Source organism: Mobula hypostoma, chromosome 5 (assembly GCF_963921235.1).
Source record: "Mobula hypostoma chromosome 5, sMobHyp1.1, whole genome shotgun sequence".
Taxonomy (NCBI): domain Eukaryota; kingdom Metazoa; phylum Chordata; class Chondrichthyes; order Myliobatiformes; family Myliobatidae; genus Mobula; species Mobula hypostoma.
The window spans coordinates 95,789,784-95,812,593 of NC_086101.1; the positions used below are offsets into that span (position 1 = coordinate 95,789,784).

General features: G+C 42.2%; 1 protein-coding gene across 2 annotated transcripts in view; it reads right to left on the reverse strand.

Annotated features, from left to right (window-relative positions):
- Positions 1 to 8,437: 8,437 nt before the first annotated feature.
- Positions 8,438 to 22,810, reverse strand: part of gypc (glycophorin C (Gerbich blood group)) — a 168,109-nt gene continuing 153,736 nt past the window's right edge. Inside the window, exons 4-5 of one of the 2 annotated variants that reach the window (XM_063048672.1) lie at positions 20,664 to 20,837; positions 8,438 to 13,769 (exon numbers count right to left, since the gene is read on the reverse strand). In XM_063048672.1, coding sequence (XP_062904742.1) covers positions 13,750 to 13,769; positions 20,664 to 20,837 — 194 coding nt within the window. In that variant the 3' untranslated portion in view covers positions 8,438 to 13,749. Of the gene's footprint in view, positions 13,770 to 15,802; positions 20,838 to 22,810 lie in introns of those variants that run through there. The other variant, XM_063048671.1, reaches the window with a different exon arrangement.

Here is a 22,810-nt window from a genome sequence, read left to right on the forward strand (position 1 = left end):
ATAAGCTGTCTCCAGAGATAGAGACAGAAAGATCTAGAAAGGGGAGGGAGGTGTCGGAAATGGACCAGGTAAACTTGAGGGCAGGGTGAAAGTTGGAGGCAAAGTTAATAAAGTCAACGAGTTCTGCATGCGTGCAGGAAGCAGCGCCAATGCAGTCGTCGATGTAGCGAAGGAAAAGTGGGGGACAGATACCAGAATAGGCACGGAACATGGATTGTTCCACAAACCCAACAAAAAGGCAGGCATAGCTAGGACCCATACGGGTGCCCATAGCTACACCTTCAGTTTGAAGGAAATGGGAGGAGCAAAAGGAGAAATTATTAAGAGTAAGGACTAATTCCGCTAGACGGAGCAGAGTGGTGGTAGAGGGGAACTGATTAGGTCTGGAATCCAAAAAGAAGCGTAGAGCTTTGAGACCTTCCTGAAAGGTCTACGCTTCTTTTTGGATTCCAGACCTAATCAGTTCCCCTCTACCACCACTCTGCTCCGTCTAGCGGAATTAGTCCTTACTCTTAGTAATTTCTCCTTTTGCTCCTCCCATTTCCTCCAAACTAAAGGTGTAGCTATGGGCACCCGTATGGGTCCTAGCTATGCCTGCCTTTTTGTTGGGTTTGTGGAACAATCCATGTTCCGTGCCTATTCTGGTATCTGTCCCCCACTTTTCCTTTGCTACATCGACGACTGCATTGGCGCTGCTTCCTGCACGCATGCAGAACTCGTTGACTTTATTAAATTTGCCTCCAACTTTCACCCTGCCCTCAAGTTTACCTGGTCCATTTCCGACACCTCCCTCCCCTTTCTAGATCTTTCTGTCTCTGTCTCTGGAGACAGCTTATCCACTGATGTCTACTATAAGCCTACTGACTCACAGCTATCTGGACTATTCCTCTTCTCACCCTGTCTCTTGCAAAAACGCCATCCCCTTCTCGCAATTCCTCCGTCTCCGCCGCATCTGCTCTCAGGATGAGGCTTTTCATTCTAGGACAAAGGAGATGTCTTCATTTTTTAAAGAAAGGGGCTTCCCTTCCTCCACTATCAACTCTGCTCTTAAACGCATCTCCCCCATTTCACGTACATCTGCTCTCACTCCATCCTCCCACCACCCCACTAGGAATAGGGTTCCCCTGGTCCTCACCTATCACCCCACCAGCCTCCGGGTCCAACATATTATTCTCCGTAACTTCCGCCACCTCCAACGGGATCCCACCACTGAGCACATCTTTCCCTCCCCCCATCTCTCTGCATTCCGCAGGGATCGCTCCCTACACAACTCCCTTGTCCATTCGTCCCCCCCATCCCTCCCCACTGATCTCCCTCCTGGCACTTATCCGTGTAAGTGGAACAAGTGCTACACATGCCCTTACACTTCCTCCCTTACCACCATTCAGGGCCCCAAACAGTCCTTCCAGGTGAGGCATCACTTCACCTGTGAGTCGACTGGGGTGATGTACTGCGTCCGGTGCTCCCGATGTGGCCTTTTATATATTGGTGAGACCCGACACAGACTGGGAGACCGCTTTGCTGAACATCTACGCTCTGTCCGCCAGAGAAAGCAGGATCTCCCAGTGGCCACACATTTTAATTCCACATCCCATTCCCATTCTGACATGTCTATCCACGGCCTCCTCTACTGTAAAGATGAAGCCACACTCAGGTTGGAGGAACAACACCTTATATTCCGTCTGGGTAGCCTCCAACCTGATGGCATGAACATTGACTTCTCTAACTTCCGCTAGGCCCCACCTCCCCCTCATACCCCATCTGTTACTCATTTTTATGCACACATTCTTTCTCTCACTCTCCTTTTTCTCCCTCTGTCCCTCTGAATATACCTCTTGCCCATCCTCTGGGTCACCCCCCCCTGTCTTTCTTCCCGGACCTCCTGTCCCATGATCCTCTCGTATCCCCTTTTGCCTATCACCTGTCCAGCTCTCGGCTCTATCCCTCCCCCTCCTGTCTTCTCCTATCATTTTGCATCTCTCCCTCCCCCTCCAGCTTTCAAATCCCTTACTCACTCTTCCTTCAGTTAGTCCTGACGAAGGGTCTCGGCCTGAAACGTCGACTGCGCCTCTAGTTCAGGAGCAAGCCAAGGACTATGCCCAGGAGGTGCTCAAGAATTCTGGAACCCTAGTAACCAGGCCTAAGGGAACTAGACATTAGGTACCATCCAAGCAAAAGGCTCCTAAATGTAGATCCTTGGAGCATAGTCGGCAGAAGACAAAAACTATTTGTAGTGCCTCATTTCCATCGTCTGAGGATAGGGATGAAGATTTGGACTCTGATTTGATCAAGTCTCTGGAGTTGGATAAAGATTCCAATTTGGACACTGTTTCAACAAAGGACTCTAATGAACCTATGGACGATACTGTGAAGTCTGCCCAATTACCCATGCTACCTAAGGAGCCTCAGAAGGAGGTTTGGGGTAGTTGCAACATCCAAGCCAACCAAAATCCCCTCCATCTACAAAGTTTACAAGGGAAAGGCCTCGACTCTTCCACCACACTAACCCAACAACTGTGCAATGGCTCTACTGCCTGGTACTTGTCCTCCACGGGTTCAATTATATTTGCTCTCACAATGGGATTCATTTGGCACTTCATCTCACCATCCGGCGCGGACGTCTTCTTCATACAGAGGAAGGATGGAAGCCTGCAGACATGCATTGATTATTTTAGGATTTTATCATCTTTAATGGCAATCTCAAGATGGACCCTACTAAGAAACAGTCAATCAGAGATAGGCCATAAACATCCAGAGTGAAACAAGTCCAACGATTCTTGCGATTTGCCAACTTCTATAGAAAGTTCATCAGGAACGTCAACTCAGTGGAGGTTCTGTTGATAGTACTAACTAGGAGATTCTCAAGAACAGGCCTCTGGATGATCTTTGTCCCAAGGTACTTCAATAGGGACACACATCTGGAAGGACCACTCAGCTAGGTGTCGGCAGAACCCTCAAGTTCATTAAAAAGAGATACTGGTGGCCTGGAATAGCTAAAGTGTTCCAACAGTATGTGCAGGCATGCAAGGTGTACACCTGAACAAGAAACCCCACACCCAACCTCAAGGACTCCTGCACCCTCTACTTGTTCTGGACAGACCAGCGGCACGCATCTCCATAGACTTCATCACGGGTCTTCAACCTTTCAAGGGGAGACTGTCACCATGGTGATTGTAGTTCACTTCTCAAGAGCCTGCAAATTTGTAGCACCGGACAAACTACCATCAGTGGTGGAGACAGCTGAAATTGTCTTTCATCAGGTCTTTAGGATCCATGGATTTCCAGTGGATATTGTGTCAGATTGTGGTGCACAATTCATGTCATGTTTTTGGAGGGTGTTCTGTACACTGACCGGGGCTACAATGAGCCTTTCTTCCGGGTTTCAATGGTCAGACGGAACGTGTGACCAGTATATAGAGCAAGCCCTGAGATGTCTGTTCTCAGAAAAACCAGACGAACGTGGAACCATTTGATGTGGGTAGAGGTCACTAGAGCATTCTGTGCATAGGATATCCCTGTCTGAATGCCAGTTTGGGTATTCTCGCCACTCTTTACTCAGCAGGAGGGTGAGGTTGGAGATCCTGCAGCCGAAAGTCCCGTCAGGCACTGCAAGGAGGAACAGACTAGAGTGAAGGAGATTTTGTTAGCTACTGAAGGCTAACCACAAGAGAAGACAGGGACCATCTTTGCAGCCTGGGCAAAATATCTGGCTGTCTACTCAGGATTTACCTCTCCAGGTGGAGCCTAGGAAACTGATGCCCAAGTTCATTGGACCCTTCAAGGTGCTCAAGAAAGTAAAGCAGTAGCTTACACCTTATAACATCCCAAGATCCTTAGGATCAATCCCGCTTTCCACATTTCCAAGTTGTATCCTGTGAGTACCAGACCCTTAGCCCTGCTGCCACTCAGATTTGATGATGGGGAAAGGTTTTCACCGTAAAAATAACTCTGGATTAATGAACTGTTTAGGGTATTCGGCAGTTGCTCGTTGACTGAGAAGGATTTGGACCTGAGGAATGGTGCTGGGTTCCTGAAAGGGACATCTTGGGCCTGGCTGTCATCCGTGACTACCATCAACGTTCCTCTGAGCAGTCAGGGCCAACAGGAGTTGCCATGTGGAGGGGGTCCTGTTATGGAAGCACCTGTGCCAGCTTCCAGAGGTAAGATGCTCCTACTCTCCAGTATATGAATAGCTGGCATGGACCCTTACCAATATGCTCATTTGTGGCCATATTTTGGCCCCTGAATTTTAATATTTAAAGAGCATCTAAACTGAGGTTTAGGTGCAATCATCAGCACAAATTTGGATTCTTGTCTAAAATCTAGTTTGGTTACCTAAACTCCTCTTGATCTCATACTGTGACTTGATTCTAGTCTTGGATAGACCATAAGACATAGGAGCAGAATTAGGCCATTCAGCCCACCATGGCTGATTCTTTTCTGCCCTCCTCAGCCCCACTCTCTGGCCTTCTCCTCATAACCTTTGAGGCCATTTCCAATCAAGATCCTATCAAACTCTGCCTTAAGTAAACTAAATGATCTAACCTCCACAGCTGCCTGTAGTAGTAAATTCCACAAATTCCCCACTCTCTGGCTAAAAAAATGTCTCCTTATCTCTGTTTTAAATGGACGCTCCCCCCATTCTGAGGCTGTACTCTCTTGTCCTAGACCCCACCCCCCCCACCATGGGAAACATCCTTTTCACATCTACTCTGTCTAGATCTTTCAACATTAGAAAGATTTCAATGTGATCCCTCCTCATCCTTCTAAATTCTAGTGAGTACAAACGTTCCTCGCATGATAAGTCTTTCATTTCCAGAATCATTCTTGTGAACCTCCTCTGAACCCTCTCCAATGCCAGCACATCTTTTCTAAGATGAAGGGCCTAAAACTATTCACAGTACTCAAGGTGAGGCCTCACCAGGGCCTTATAAAGCCTCAGCATCAGATCCTTGCTCTCGTATTCTAGACATCTTGAACTGAATGCTAACATTGCATTTGCCTTCCTCACCACTGACACTACCTGCAAGTTAACCTTTAGGGTGTTCTGCACGAGGACTCCCAAGACCCTTTGCATCTCAGATTTTTGGATTTTCTCCCCATTTAGAAAATAGCCTGCACATTTATTTCTACTACCAAAGTGCATGACCGTGCATTTTCCAACACTGTATTTCATTTGCCACTTTCTCGCCCATTCTCCTAATCTATCTAGGTCTTTCTGCAGCCTATCTGTTTCCACAACTCTACTTGCCCCTCCACCAATCTTCGTATCATCTGCAAATATGGCAACAAAGCCATCCATTCCATCATCTAAATCACTGATACACAACATAAAAAGAAGTAGTCCCAACACTGACATCTGTGGATCACCACTAGTCACTGGCAGCCAACCAGAAAACGATCCTCTTACTCCCTTATGGAAACCATGCTGACTTTGTCCTATTTTGTCCTGTGTCACCAAATACTCTATAACCTCATCCTTAACAATTGACTCCAAAATCTTTCCAACCACTGAGGTCAGGCTAACTGATTTATTACTCATTTGGCTCATCTGCACTCTCCTTGTCCCCCCATTATTATTTCTCTGGCCTCATTTTCTAGCAGTCTCATATCTACTCTTATGTCCCTTTTACTTTTTTACATACTTATAACCATATAGCAATTACAGCACAGAAACAGGCCATCTAGGCCCTTCTAGTCCGTGCCGAACTCTTACTCTCACTTGAAAATGCTTTTACTATTCACTCAGATATTGTTTGCTAGCTTGCTTTCATATTTCATCTTTCCCCTCCTAAACTCCAGCACTTGGCATCCTTTAGGTCTCACATCATATTGGGAACAGGAACAATGCCCGCACAGCAGTTAGTCGTTCCATTCACTCTTGTTATGATGTCAAGTGTCTCCATTATCTCAGGTTCAGCTTTGACTTTGTACATCAATGGGAATGGTATGCACCTCGCTGTGGTCAGCTAGTAGGGTGTCACTCCTGGCCTCAGTTGGAAAAGGTACACTTCTTTCAGTACCCTGGGCCTGTTTACAACTCTGGGTACATCTCCTGCCACTGAACATTGTTTAGCGAAACCTTACGGTTTCAGCTTCTTAATGCCATGTCATCACGGTGGTGATAAGAAGAGATTCTGAACAACGTAGACATCCTCTTTTAACTGTTTCCCATTTTTTCTCTGGAAGCAGTAAACATTCCTTTCACACTGAGCTTATGTTTCCCTAGCCCTATGAGCACTTTCTTCGTTGGTTTTAGCGTAATGCTTGCTTTCTTCACCAGTCTTGTGAACAGACATTCGGGAAAGGCTGTGACATCTACCCCAGCGTCCATTTTGAACATCACTGTTTCATTTTGCAACTGAACTGCAGTAGGCTGGCCTTGACTATTTGAATCTAGAACCCCAGGGAAAGCCCTCTTTTCATCTGAATCATGGTCTTCTTTAAACTCCTGAACTGTTTTTGAGTGACACTGGCTTTTATAATGGCCAACTCTATTGTGTTGATGGCATATCACTTCTTTTGCTGGACAGAGCACTTTGATGTGGAATGGGGACTTGCCACATCTCCTGCAGCTGAATATTTTACATGTTCTTTGTTTCATTTATCAGCTTTGTTTGAGCTGAGTTCGACTGTCACGTCTTTCTGCAGTCTTTCTCAATACGCCTTGTTTGTACCCTTTTAGTATAACTTCTAGCATTACCTCATCATCGTTCTCTTGCCTGAGTTCTGCCTGTTGCTGATGAACCTTCTCACTCTGCCTGACCATAGTAGTAGCTTTCTCCAGTGTGAGATTTGCCTGCAACTGAAGTCTCCCTGAGAATTTGGTGTCTAGTAGCCGGGCAAGAATCCCATCCCACATGAGCTCATCTCAGATTTCCATATGCATTGTTGTATGACACTTTCATCTGGCTCCTGTTTTCTGGAGCTGAACTTTGCGCCCTCATATATCACATTTCGCATTCTTGTGAGATACTGTTTGAAGTTGTCCTGCACAGTTTTGTACTACATTTTGTGATCATCTGTCAGTTCTAATCTACCCATGATGTCATCTGCTTTGTCACTCATGCAGTGCTTACTTGATGTTCTAAACCTCTCAAAGCATCTGACCCATCTCTCAAAGTCCCCTGATTTAGAGAGACCAAATGTTTCAGGGGCCTTATAAGGTGTATAAATGTCGATACTACAGGTACTTGCTTTATTTTTCCTGTTTGTTTGTCTATTATTTTATTTGGAGTAGAAACATAGAAAACCTACAGCACAATACAGGCCCTTCAGCCCAGAAAGCTGTGCTGAACATGTGCTTAACTTAGTAGTTGCCTACAGTTACCCATAGCCTTCTATTTTTCTAAGCTCCATGTACCTGTTCAGGAGTCTCTTAAAAGACCCTATCGTATCCGCCTCCACCACCATTACCGGCAGCCCAGTCCACGCACTCACCGCTCTCTGTGTAAAATAAACTTACCCTTGACATCTCCTCTGTACCTACTTCCAAGCACCTTAAAACTGTGCCCTCTTGTGTTAGCTATTTCAACCCTGGGAAAAAGCCTCTGACTATCTACACAATCAATGCCTCTCACCATCTTGTACACCTCTATCAGGTCACCTCTTTGTCGCTCCAAGGAGAAAAGGCCGAGTTCCCTCAACCTATTCTCATAAGACATGCTCCCCAATCCTGGCAACATCCTTGTAAATCTCCTCTGCACCCTTTCTATGGTTTCCACATCCTTCCTGTAGTGAGTCAACCAGAACTAAACACAGTACTCCAAGTTGGGTCCTGCAACATTACTTCTCAGCTCTTAAAATCAATCCCACAATTGATGAAGTACAAAAGACTTCTTTTCTGTCTCTGAGAATTTGACTGATTTCTCTGACTTCTCTGGTGTGTCTGTGTCTCTGTGCACTTTCCCAGGCTAGTGACTCACAGATTGTTACTATGCATCAAATTTTTGGTTTAGATCAAAAGCATTGCCTAGCAAACCTGGCCAGTTCTCAACTCACCCTCCTGGTACATACAATTAGTAACTAGCACAGGGAGTTTAGATTGATAAGACTCTGGATATTTTTCATAGTTATATACGAACATTAACAGTCTTACTGTAAATTCTTTCTTATTGGAGATCTCACTTGGTCTGAAGCACCAATTCATCGATAATCCGCTACTTCTGACATGATGTTGTGTTTGACATTGAGGGAGAGTGCAGAGCACACCAGCATGCCAACCTTGCAGGATATTCAACTAAACTTCAATGATAACTTTGTTTGTACAGTATGTAAACTCCTCCTATGTGGGAGTGACTATCTAAGTGACATAGCACATAGCACAAATAGCACTGGTAACTACCACAACAACTTTCAAGGACTCTACAATACATGTTTTCAATATTATTTATTTATATTATTATTCGTTTTTATTGTATTTGCACACTTCGTTCTCTTTTACACAAAGGTTGTTTGTCAGTCTTTGCTTGTGTGTGCACTGTCCCAGTGCAATGGCTTTTCCACTTTAAACATCTGCTGCACAAGTCTCCTGTCATTGCTGGATATGACTGACAACCAACTGTTTGTGTGTAGTTTTTTCATTGCTTCTATTGTATTTTGTTATTCTACAGTGAATGCCTGCAAGAAAATGAATTTCAGGGAAGTATATGATAACACATAGTACTTGAATAAGAATCTTACTTTGAAGTTTGAAAACAAGTGTACGTTTAATTTCAATTATCAGTCAACTGCACCTTAACCTAACAAAGCAGTGTTCCTCAAGGGTCAGGGTGTAAAACACATTAAGAATAGCACACTGCACATATGGCTATGATTTCAGAAAAAAAAACATACAATCACAAAAAGAAAAAAAATATATAGCCCAAGTCCCTGTGTAGCATGACTAAGTTGTCCTGGTCCAGCTTGTTCTTCCACTGAGCAAACACTGGAGGGCAGCACAACCTCACTGTCTCTTCCCCTGTGCAATTGCCACAGGTGACCGCAAGACCCATGGCCTTGGCCTTGGCCTAGGCCTAGTCCTCACCACAGCTGAACCACAGCACCCCTCCCATCGGCCTCGCCAATGAGCCAATGAACCAGACTTGCAGTATTCCATATCACCAATCTCCCAACACGTTGATAGGGGAGCAAAATAGAGAAAACAAAAGGAATGTCTATGAAGTGCAGAGACGTGGACTATAGCAGTGCCTTCCTGGTCCACCAATTAGAGAAAAGAAACAGAGAAGTTGGAAGTGTGAAATGCAGAGTATGTCAGTTAAGGAAATCTTTGTTTCAGTCTCCTGGACTCTTTCCTTTTTTCTTTCTCCACAGTTGCTGCCTTGCCTACTGAGTGTTTCCAGCATTTTGTTCTTCTGTCAGATTTCAAACATCTGTAGTTTATTGCTTTATTTCAATAGCTGGAGAGAGTCTTCCAGATGTTAGAAGGCACAATGAACCAAACTCTGTCCTTTATGCTTGGAAGATTTTACAACTGTATGAATTGTAGAGTGCTTCCCCTGAACAGATGATGTTGGGGAAGCACCCTATCCTTTATTTGCACACCCAAGAATGTTTACAGCTAATGTAGACAGTCTGGTTGAATGCTTATTGCCAGATTTAATTCCAGACAAGTGATGTCACTAAACTCGAGGTTTACCACTGGGAAAACCAAACAGCTTCCTTATCCTTAGTAAGTGATAGCCTGCTTTGTTCCTCAGAGTTCAGAGTTCAATTTTAATGCGATAGGTAAGGAGTCTGTATTCTTCTTATGAACAAGAGAATTTCTTCCATGTGCTCCAGTTTCCTCCCATAGTCCAAAGGCTTACAGGATAGTAGATTAATAAGTCATTGCAAATTGCCCTATGATAAGGTGGGTTGCCAGGCGATACAGCTTGCTGGGCTGGAAGGGCCTGTTTGTCGCTGTATCACTAAGTGAATATAGAGTTCTGCTAGGTGAAATATAATAATTATAAAAAGTTTTGCCTCTTATTATTGTCCCTGAACTGCATTTGGATGTCCGAATCCCATATTATGATGCTGGTAAAGATTAAAGGTTAGCTTTATTTATTTTCTTATTGAGGGAGAGCATGAAGTAAGCCCTTCCCGCACTTTGAGCCTCACTTCCCAGCAACCCCTGATTTTAACTGTTGCCTAATCACGGGAAAATTTACAATGACCAATTAACCTTCCAACATGAATGCCTTTAGGCTGTAGGTGGAAACCGGAGTACCTGGAGGAACCCCATGTGGTCTTGAGGAGAAACTTCAAACTCGTTACAGACAGTGGCAGGAATTTGTCACATATACTTCAAAACGTTGAAATATACAGAAAAACGTGTTGTTTGAATCAATAACCACAAATATCACTACAATTTCCACACCAACATAGCATGTTAACAACTTACGCACCCTAACCATATGTCTTTAAGATGTTGGAGGAAACTGGGCACCTGAGGGTAACACACACAGTCATAGCATGATTTTATGGACGGTATCAGGAATCTTACAGCTGGTATTGTAAAACACTAAGGTATCTGCTACACTATTGTGCTACAAAGTCAAATCTAAATATGGTGTATGCAAAGTGAAAGCTAATGTTGTTTGCCAAGGAAATTTATCCCCATTTGTAGTGTTGCATGAAAAAAATGCAAGTTTATTTTGGAATGGAATATTATTTTTTCCTTTAAGGATACAGTGCGGTAACAGGCCCATTCCAGCCCAAGGAGCGTGCACCACCCAGTATATCCAAATGACCAATTAACCTACAAACCTGGGATGTGCGAGGACACCAGAGCATTCGGAAGAAACACATGCTCACAGAAAGAATGTACAAATTCCTCACAGACATCAGCAGAAAGTGTACCACTGCTCCTACAGCCAGAATTAAGCATGTAGGTGTTGATCTGTTCAGAATCAGGGCTCAGGATCCAAGGCCTGGAAGCCCACTAAAGGAGAAACTGTTGGTGTTCTGGACTCTATAGCTCCCTGTTCCATTCTGCACTCATGCGACGCCAGGTGAATGTACAGCTGACACAAGGACCAGAAATGGGTGGGTGACCATGGGTACTAGCCTCCCCACCACCAAGGTCATCTTCAAAGAGTGGTGCCTCAAGAAGATAATCAACCATTAAAGATCCTCACCATCTGGGACATGCTCTCCTATCATTACTACAATTGGGGAGAAGTTACAGGTGTCTGAAGACACACACTTAACACTTTAGGAACAGTTTCTTCCACTCTGCCATCAGATGTCTGAATGGTTCATAAGCACCTGCTTTGCGCCGTTTATTTATTTATTTACTGTAACACAGAACAACAGGCACACTACAGGAGTTTGGCTCATAATGCTGTGCTGACCTATCAGCCTACTCTGAAATCAAACTATCTATTCCCTACAGAATAGCCCTCCTTTTTACTGTCATCCATTTGCCTAACTAAGGCTACATCCGCGCTACACCGGATAATTTTGAAAACGAAGCTTTTTCTCTTTGTTTTGACCTTCTGTCCACACTGAATGGAGATTTTCAGAAATGGTCTCCAGAGTGAATAATTCTGAAAACGCCTAATATCCATTGCAGTGTGTACAGGGTAACCTGAGCTTTTTATGACCGCTGTCAGGACATGCTGGAACAAATGGCGGCAGCACGGCATTTCATTGTTTTCTTCTTATTATTCTTATCCTTATTATTATTACTACTTTATTGTTTAGAGCATACAATCATCACAACGATATTTGATTCTGCGTTTCACAGAACCTAACAATTTCAGAACAGACGGCAACGAGACTGAAGCCAGAAGAGTTAGAAATGTCGTCACCAAATACTTTGACCCATAGCTTACTGAATAAATAAATATACTCACTTTGTCCTGTTTCTGTCCTTGCTTGTATGAAGGTAAGGACAGAAAACACCCTCCGCCACCTCCAGTTTAAATTCCATGCGGAATGTTTTGGAGGATCAAGAACCAAGAACCAAGGTGATTTACCTATTTATGCAAGTACTTCTCTGACAATAAATGTGTAACAGCCTAATATAACATAGTGTGGAAGTACAAGATAACACTGACGCAGACATGTTTTATACAATTAACAAGGTGCTTTATTAATGCAACAGAGTTAGCCAGTTTTTCAAAGTTCGTCGTCAGCCAGGTCATACTGTCTGTGAATTCCCTGTTGGTTGCCTCCATATGCTCCAGTATTTGTTTTTTCTTTTAGTTTTAAGTCCTCCTGTGCGAGAGCCAATAGCATTTCCTTTTAAGTTTTTCTACTCTGTAACTGGACAAGCACGCACCAAGTATACCGTTTCCTCTTCGCTTGTTTTCTGTGTGTCCTGCGCATGCCCAGCAGGAGGAGATTCACCCAAAAATCCGTCTAATGTGGACAGAGATATTTTGAAAAATGCTTAGTGTGGACGCCTGTCGTTTTTACTCGAAACCGGCGTTTTCAAAATTATCCGGCATAGTGTGGACGTAGCCTAAGAGTTTCTTAAATGCTGCTAATGTATCTGCCCCTACCACAATCCCTGGCAGGTGTTCCGTGCACTCACCACTCTCTGTGCAAAGAACTGGGCATCCCCTCTATACTCTCCTCCAATCACCTTAAAATTATGCCCCTTGGCATTATCCATTTCCATCCCGGGACAAGGTTTATTGCTATCAACTTGATCTATGCCTCTTATCTTGCACAGCTTGTAATATTTTTTATATGACTTGCACTGTACTGCTGCCGCAAAACCACAAATTTCATGTCATGTCGGTGATAATAAACTGAATCTGATTCTGATCCTCATGAAAATTCTTAAGCACAAGAGATTCTGCACAGCAACACACACACACAATTCTGGAGGAGTTCAGCAGGCCAGGCAGCACCTCTGGAAATTAATAAACTGTTAATATTTCAAGCTGAGACCCTTTTTAGGATGTATATGAAAAATATTCTGATTAAATGAAAGGAAGAAGGAAATAAATGGACTCAATCTTAAGTTGAAATTTAAAACTGCTTCATTACTGTATTTTAAAAAGAACTACTTGCATGTGAAGTTAGTGTTTAATTGTATCATTATTTAAAGAGAAGGGTTAAAGCTAGCATTGTGTGACTTTTTGAAAATAAGAGTCAGAAAACTGATTTAAATTAAAATAGTTATAACTTTTCTTCTAACGGATCACAAGAAAAATGTTTGGGAAATGTTAGTGCAGGTTACACAATGGGTATTGATTAGAGATAACTGCCTTTAGAAAAAAAAGTGTTCCAGGTGAGTTAAGTATTTCTATTCAAATTCATCTTGCGTTCCAGAAACAAACTACTGAATCAAAATCCAAAATCAGAAAATATTCAATAATTCAGGAGAGAGGAACATGACTAATATTTCAAGTACTTTAAGGCAATGCATTTCTGATCTTAACTATTAAGCATGTTAAAAGTACTCCTGATATCTCCTTTGGTCTTTTGCCAAATTGGTTAAACTTCCTTCCATTGATACTGGAACATTAATAGAATCATTTTGCAGTATTGGCTTTCAAAAAAATCTGAGTTGGTATGAGAGGAAGAAGTATTTACGGAACTTTAGGAAGGAATTGGGGAATGGGAGCGATTGGGCTACTCTTGCAAAAAGTTCACGGGTTTGAATACTTTCTTCTGTGATGTAACAATTGTCCCCCAGCCACAAGATGAATGCTTGTCAAGTCTCCAACTATGATCAGTTTGATAGGCAATGATGTAAAGTCTAGCCTCCAGGAACAAACACGAACAACGTAGTATTCCAAGGTATGATTCTCAAGCGTCTGGTTGTTCACCTGCAACAAAAATATTGAATGGCAATGAATTCCAATCTTGCAAGATACAGTTGCACCTACTTGCTGAAACAACGGGGAGCTTATTGCAGTTATAGTCATTAAGCCATTATGCAACTCCTGGCAGAGTTTATTGAGGGATTGAGTAATGCACTGTACAGGCCTGGAAACCATTAGCTAGTTTTCAAACACTAGCATATTATTGTAATTAATTCCACCATTGTTTACCCTAGCAAACAATGATTCCGTGACTTTGACCAAAACACTAGCACTGGGTCACCTGCCTAACTGAAAATATATGGCCCCTTTAGATCGATTTCCTTCATAAAAACAATAGGGATACAATTCACAAATTACTTGGGCCATGACAAATGCAATTGAGAAGAGTTTGACACATAACTCAAGTTGACTAAAGCTGTCTGACATTTCATTTTATAATTGGATCTTCTGATCTTGAGGGAAAAATATACCTATCCCCCTGCAATGCAGTAAGGAAGTGTTTGAGGAAACTGTTAGTTCACTGAGAGTGCCACCTCTGTTAAATTAGCAAGTATTATTGCAAATTCATAAAAAATAAAGGTGCCAGAAAGCTATAAATAATGTTGGGAAATGTCTACCATGTGAGATAGCATCAGTGGAGAGGAAAACATAGTATTTCAGGTTTATGAGCCTTCCTCAAAATGTATATCTAGGTATATATAAGTATTGACAGGTGACACAAGAGATTGCAGATGCTGGAATCCAAAACAAAAGTAAACTGCTGGAGGAACAGGCAGCATCTGGCCTATCTCTGGCCCTGTTTCCTTTTCTCCCTCCTCCATCTGTAAATCACTCCTCCAAACCTGGATAAATATTTGCTAATGCTTTCTTCACTCCTCCTTCTCACTTCTTTCCACAGGTTATGTTCCATCCATTCTTTCACCCCTCAACCTGAAATACCAGCTGTACATTTCCTTCACAGATACTGGTTGACCCACTGAATTGCTCCATCAGTTTGTTTTTATGTTATTATTATATTGACTGAGAGTAGGCGTCAGATTTGCTGTCTGACATGCTGAGGATTAACATTGCTCACAGCATGCTGGAGGAACTCAGCAGGTCGGGCAGCATCCGTGGAAACGATCAGTCAACGTTTTGGGCCAGAACCCTTCGTCAGGACTGAAACGTTGACTGTTCGTTTCCATGGATGCTGCCCGACCTGCTGAGTTCCTCCAGTGTCTTGTAAGTGTTGCTTTGGCCCCAGCATCTGCAGAGTATTTTGTGTTGAGGATTAACTTCATTTTGTTTTATGTAATTACTAAAATGCCCAACATTTTGTGAACCAGGACATAATTTTATGGTGGATGCCAGACTTCCAATCATACACAACACCAATCTAGACAAAATGATTACATAATGAAAGGGAGAATATAAAAAAAACTAATTATTGTGTCTCCACATCACCCTCCCCAATAACCTATTTGATGAAGTTTTTATTTACGTCTAAAGACTGGAAAGACGTTGCACTGAATAGATCTGTCAAAGAGGGAGCTGTGCAATGTGAGAATGACTTCTGCTGTGCTGCAGAGAAGAAGTGGCAGCTGTGAATGGAGAGACTGGACAACTGAAAGACCCAACCACTAACCAGCGCCGCCATTTACTCTTACCCCACACACCAGAATACGCGGATCCCAGATCGGCCTCTACAGCCACCTGAGGACTCACCAATAGATATCTTCAGAAGAAAACATCGTACTCAACTTGAGTAATTAGACAAATCTGCTTAAGTAAATGTTAGTATTTAATCCCAAACCAAGGATGCAGAGATGGGTTATTTGGTCACCATTATATTGTTTCTTATGGGATCCTATTATATGTCACTTGGAAGATTATTTTTTGCACTATGATAGTGACCACACTTGAAAAGTGAATCCCTGAGATATGACAAAATCTTATTTATAAAAATGCAATTTCTCTCCATTTCTAAATAATATTTAATAGGCACAAGGACTAGACCAGGTTCAAATGATCAGATCATATTCAGATGGATGTAGGAAACATACTTTATTGTCTATATCAATAGATTTCAGTGGGAAATACATATTAAATATAACAACCTTCATTAATGTAGGTTCCTTCACCATTACTTCTAACATGTTATAATATCACTACTTGTTTCACACGGCACACTGGCACAGTTAGTAGAGTTTTGGGATTAATCCTGAACTTGGTTGCTGCCTGTGCAGAGTTTGCCACTTTTTCTGTGACTTCTCATCTGGTTGCCCCTACTTGATCCCATATCTCAATGATGCACATGTTTGTGGATTAATTGGCCACTGTAATTCAGCCCCAGTGGCAGAAGGGAAATCAATGGAAATAAAGGGAGAATAAAAAAGTTGGATTAATGTGAGTGCATCCTTGATTGTCAGCGTGGACTCAAAGGCTGTTCATTTGTATTGGTTCAGGAGAAAGCCTGTGCATCTTTAAAAGCACATGAATATTTAAATATGCACATACCTATCCTTCCCTGTACAAGCTTACAACAGCAACCCACCGAATGGTTTTCTGAACAGGTTGCCTTTCTCCTCTCTATACAGTAACTTGAGGGAAGAAGGTCAACAAGACAACTTCACTTCCTCTAGGAAGGAGATGCTGAACGGTTTAGAGTATTGTGTACAGTTCTGATCAACTACTTACAGAAAAGATATCAATAAAATTGAAAGAATACAGAGAAAATTTACAAGCATGTTGCCAGGACTTGATAACCTGAGTTATAGGGAAAGCTTGAATAGGTTACAACTTTATTCCTTAGAGCATAGAAGAATGAGGAGAGACTTGATAGAGGTGAACAACATTATGAGGTGTATAGATATGGTAAATATAAACAGGCTTTTTCCTCTGAGGTTGGGTGAGCCTACAACTAGGTGTCATGGGTTAAGGGTGAAAGGTGAAATGTTTAAAAGGGAATATGAGGGGGATTTTCTTCACTCAGAGGTTGGTGAGAGTGGAGCGAGATGCCAGTGGGAGTGGTGGATGCGGGTTCCATTTCAACACTTAAGAGAAATTTGGGAGGGATATGGAAGGCTATGGTTGGGTGCAGGTCAAAGGGCTAGGCAGAATAATAGTTTGGCATGGATTAGATGGGCCAATGGGTCTATTGTTGTGCTGTAGTGCTCTATGACAGTAAATAAAATATTTTGAAGCCTACACTCACAGGTTTAATGTTGGTGAGTAGTTGCTGGTGGCTTGAGTGGTGCATGGAGATAATGGGCATTAAGTGGAGTAGTTCTCAAATGTACTCCCATTCCTGTTGCTTTTCTGGGGAACAAATATCAGACAGAGAAGAGCTTTAAGCAGATTAAGAGCTCTTCTCTCTGTGCCACATTGTTACATGGCATGGGAAGATGTAAACAGGGATGTTTGGAAATAGATTGCGGACTATAGTGGTGAAGGATTAGTGTCCTGAAGAAGATGGGAGGATGGTTGGCTTTGACTGGGTAGAATTAATTATCATGTGACAAAACTCCCAAAACTACATCCAATCAGAATAGAAAAAAATAATTGCACACACGCGCAATGAGAAAATTTCTTATCCTATTATAAAATATCCTTCATATTTTATATAATGCACAATAAAGCTTAGAGTAACATTAATATAAGAAACAAATGATCTACTTAAGTCAGTTCTTAATGTAACAGCACTTGTATAAGATATACTATATAGCAGGAGGTCTAAGAAATTCAGTGTATATCTCATGGGATCTAAAATAACCATAAGCACCAACAGAAAACAAAGACAAATTGTTTATAGAAATAGCAGATCTTAATGTGAATCATTGCCACACAATCATAGCAAATAAAGTTAATATTTGACCTAATACAGAGGCATGCAAAAGTTTGGGCACCTCTGGTCAAAATTTCTGTTACTGTGAATAGCTAAGCGAGTAAAAGATGACCTGATTTCCAAAAGGCATAAGGTTAAAGATGACACATTTCTTTAATATTTTAAGCAAGAAACCTTTTTTTATTTCCATCTTTTACAGTTTCAAAATAACAAAAAAGGAAAAGGGCCCAAAGCAAAAGTTTGGGCACCCTGCATGGTCAGTACTTAGAAACACCCCCTTTGGCAAGTATCACAGCTTGTAAACACTTTCTGTAGCCAGCTAAGACTCTTTCAATTCTTCTTTGGGGGATTTTGCCCATTCTTCCTTGCCAAAGGCTTCTAGTTCTCTGAGATTCTTGCATGCACTGTTCTTTTGAGTTCTATCCACAGATTTTTGATGATGTTTAGGTCGGGGGACTGTGAGGGCCATGGCAAAACCTTCAGCTTGTGCCTCTTGAGGTAGTCCATTGTGGATTTTGAGGTGTGTTTAGGGTCATTATCCTGTTGTAGAAGCCATCCTCTTTTCATCTTCGGCTTTTTTACAGACGGTGTAATGTTTGCTTCCAGAATTTGCTGGAATTTAATTGAATTAATTCTTCCCTCTACCAGTGAAATGTCCCCCGTGCCACTGGCTGCAACACAAGCCCAAAGCATGATTGATCCACCCCTGTGCCTAACAGCTGAAGAGGTGTTCTTTTCATGAAATTCTGCACCCTTTTTTCTCCAAACATACCTTTACACGTTGCGGCCAAAAAGTCCTATCTTAACTTCATTAGTCCACAGGACTTGTTTCCAAAATGCATCAGGCTTGTTTAGATGTTCCTTTGCAAACTTCTGACGCTGAATTTTGTGGTGAGGACACAGGAAAGGTTTTCTTCTGATGACTCTTCCATGAAAGTCGTATTTGTGCAGGTGGTGCTGCACAGTAGAACAGTGCACCACCACTCCAGAGTCTGCTAAATCTTCCTTAAGGTCACTTGCAGTCAAACGGGGATTTTGGTTTGCCTTTCTAGCAATCCTACGAGCAGTTCTCTTGGATGGTTTTCTTGGTCTTCCAGACCTCAACTTGACCTCCACCATTCCTGTTAAGCGCCAGTTCTTAATTACATTACGAACTGAGGAAACGGCTACTTGAAAATGTTTTGCCTTATAGCCGTCTCCTGCTTTGTGGGCATCATTTATTTTAATTTTCAGAGTGCTTGGCAGCTGCTTAGAGGAGCCCATGGCTGCTGATTGTTGGGACAGGCTTTGAGGAGTCAGGGTATTTATAAAGCTTTGAAATTTGCTTCACCTGGCTTTTCCTAACGATGACTGTGAACAAGCCATAGCCCTAACAAGCTAATTAAGGTCTGAGACTTTAGTAAAAGTTATCTGAGAGCTCAAATCTCTTGGGGTGCTCAAACTTCTGCATGGTGCTCCTTTCCTTTTTCCCACTCTAAAATTGTACAAAACAAAAATGATACACTAATCTTGCTTAAAATGTTGAAAAGAATGTTTCATCTTTAACTTCATGACTTTTGGCAATCAATTCATCTTCTACTCACTTAACTATTCACAGTTTTTGACCAGGGGTGCCCAAACTTTTGCATGCCACTGTATATTCTTTCTCTCATTGTAACCAGTTACCACATTCAGCAAGGGGATTGCATAATTCTTCTCCTCACCTACCTTCTGCATAGAATGCACTCCTTGGGGCAGCTTCACTGTGTCCAAATAAATGGATGTTCTATGGGAGTGCATAAACTGGCTTTTGAACTTCTGCCTTCAGTCACAGACAAACTGGTGAAAATGAAGTGCTGATCCTCAGTTAGGAGGAGCTAAGTTTAATCTTCCATTGGGAAAGTGGATGAAATGTAGTGACTGGTTCCATCACGGTCTGGCATAGAAACACCAATGCCCAAGAATAGGTAAGCTTTCAAAAAGTGGTGGATACATCCCATTTCATTGAAGGAAAAGCCCTCCCCCATTGAGCACATCTACAAGGAGCACTGCCACAGGAAAACAGCATCTAACACGAGGAACCCCACCATCCAGACTGTGCTCTCTTCTTGCTGCTGCCGTCAGGAGGCAGGTACAGGAGCCTCAAGACCCACACCGCCAAGTTCAGGAACAGTTATTAGCCTTCAACCATCAGGCTCCTGAATCAGCATGGATAACTTCACTCAGCACAACACTGAAGTGATTATTGAACACCAACTTTGGACTCACTTTAAAGGGCTCTGTAACTCATGTTTGTTTGTTTGTTTATTTATTACTTGTTTCTTTTCACATTTGAACAGTTTGTAGTTCTGCATTGATTCTATTGTCCTTTGTTCTACTGTGAATGCCTACAAGAAAATACATCTCAGGATAGTATTTGCTGACATATACATACTTTGATGATAAACTTACTTTGAAACTTCACTGAATACTTTTTTCCTATATCAGCAAACAAGGCAAAGATGAAATCTATTGCTCAGAAAGGTGACCTACAGTGCAACTGTAGAACTAAGCCAGCTAATTTTTTAATTAATAGTTTGAGGGATGAAGGCTATAAAATCAGGATCATTCCAATCAAACTGGAGAACACAGAGAGGCACTGACACTTAAAAATGTTAAACATTTTAACAGAACTGATGTCCTGGTCTAAAACAATGACTGATAATAGTTTTGATTGTAGATATTATAGGCTCCACTATGGGTTCATGAAGCAGGTTATTAAGTGTAGAAGGTGACAACAGTTAAATGTCTGTGCATTTGCAATAGATATGGCACTTTCATTGTTCTCATCTTTGGAAAGCTAATATAGGAAACTATAGTTGTGTCACCTATTAAAGTCCATTCTTCAAGACCATAATATTATCTTGTAAATTAAGAGCTTATGTTATGATTTCTTATGAGAGAAAACGTTAACAATGATTAAACAAGTCCTCTTCTTAAAACTCCCTCCCCACCCCTCACTAGAGTGGTCTTTACAATTTAACACAGAAAGCAAGTCCTGGCTGTGGCTTTCACCATCTGGAGATCTTGGCATCAGATGAAGTATTCCTTCTTACTTTCATCCACAGAGTCTTGGAAGTTGGGATCATTCTTCAAAGCAACATCTGCATTCTCGGCAAATTCGGTGCCCTTAGCCTCATTGGTGTGATATGTGCCCTTGTGCCTGTACAGGTAACGGATCATTACCACAAAGAGGCAAATAACCACAAAGATCACGGCAGCTATGACACCTGTGGGTAGAGAGAACAAGCTATTAAATACTGGAACATAGACACTAGGAATACTTTGAATTATTCCTAACTAAATTACCAGATTATACAGGTACATTAAACAGTAGTAGCATAAATTTACACACTATAAATGTATATTGTATAAACTTATGTTGATACTGTCTAATGTACCTGTATAATCTGACATATGCTCTGATTAAACAGTATCAACATTAATTTATACAGCCTGTAGGCAATAAAAGTTTAAATAAAATGTTACCTAGCCACACTTAAAGTATTATGTGCTCCATTACAGGAAGGAGGTGCAGTATTTGGAACGAGTGCAGAGGTGGATTATCACATTGCTTTCTGGATTAGAAGATACGAGGCAAAAGGAACAGTTCACCAATCTTGGGCTGTTTCTTTTGGAGCATCAGAGGTTGAGGGAGAAGTGATTGAAGTTTATAAGATTATGAGAGGCACGGATATAGTGGACAGCATCTTTTCCACCAGGGAAGAAACATCAATTACTAATGGACATGCAGAGGTCTGAAACTTGCTGCCTGGCATAGTGGCAGATGCAGGTAGAATAGTGTTGTTTAAGAGGATTTTAGATAGACACCGGAATAGGCAGAGAATGGAGGGATATACAGTAGGTGAAGTTTAACTTGGGTGACACAGGAAAAGGTGTTGCAGAAACTCAGTAAGTTAGGCAGTGTCTATGGAGAGGATAAACAGGCAAACATGGCATCCTACTTGAATTGCCAACATTACAATGAAGGACAATGCCAGCAGATGTTCCTTTTGAGGGATATCCACTCAGGTACACCTGATGTCCACTTATTAGGTACACCTGCTTTTTAATGAAATTATCTAATCAAACAATGTGTCAGCAACTCAATGTGTGTAGACATGCTCAAGAGGACAGTTATTGTTCAGACCAAAGAACAGAATGGAGATGAAATGTGACTAAGTGACTTTGACCATGGAATGATTGTTGGTGCCAGATGTGGTGTTTTGAGTATCTCAGAAACTGCTGATCTCCTGGGATTTTCACTCACAACAGTCTCTAAAGTTACATAGAAACACAGAAAACCTACAGCACAATGCAGGCCCTTCGACTGACAAAGCCGTGCTGAACATGTCCCTACCTTAGAAATTACCTAGGGTTATCCATAGCCCTCTACTTTTCTGAGCTCCATGTATATGTCCAGGAGTCTCTTAAATGACCCTATCGTATCTGCCTCCACCACCGTTGTCAGCAGCCCATTCTATGCACTCGCCACTCTGCATAAAAAGTTTACCCATGACATATCCTCTACTTCCAGGCACCTTAAAACTATGCCCTCTCATGTTAGCCATTTCAACCCTGGGAAAAAGCCTCTGACTAACCACATGATCAATGCCTCTCATCATCTTGTGCACCTCTATCAGGTCACCTCTCATCCTCTGTTGCTCCAATGAAAAAAGGCCAAGTTCACTCAACCTGTTCTCATAAGGCATGCTCCCCAATCCTGGCAACATCCTTGTAAATCTCCTCTGCACCCTTTCTATGGTTGCCGCATCCTTCCTGTGATGTGGCAACCAGAACTGAGCACAGTACTCCAAGTGGGGTCTGACCAGGGTCCTACATAGCTGCAATGTTACCTCTCGGCTCTTAAACTCAATCCCACGATTGATGAAGAACAATGCACCGTATGTTTTCTTAACCACAGTATCAACCTGCGTAGCAGCTTTGAGTGTCCTATGGACTCGGACCCCAAGATCCCTCTGATCCTCCACACTGCCAAGAGTCTTACCATTAATACTATACTCTGCCATCATATTTGACCTACCAAAATGAACCACCTCACACTTACCTGGGTTGAACTCCATCTGCCACTTCTCAGCCCAGTTTTGCATCCTATCAATGTCCCACTGTCACCTCCTACAGCCCTCCACACTATCCACAAAGCCTCGGACCTTTGCGTCATCAGCAACTTTACTAACCCATC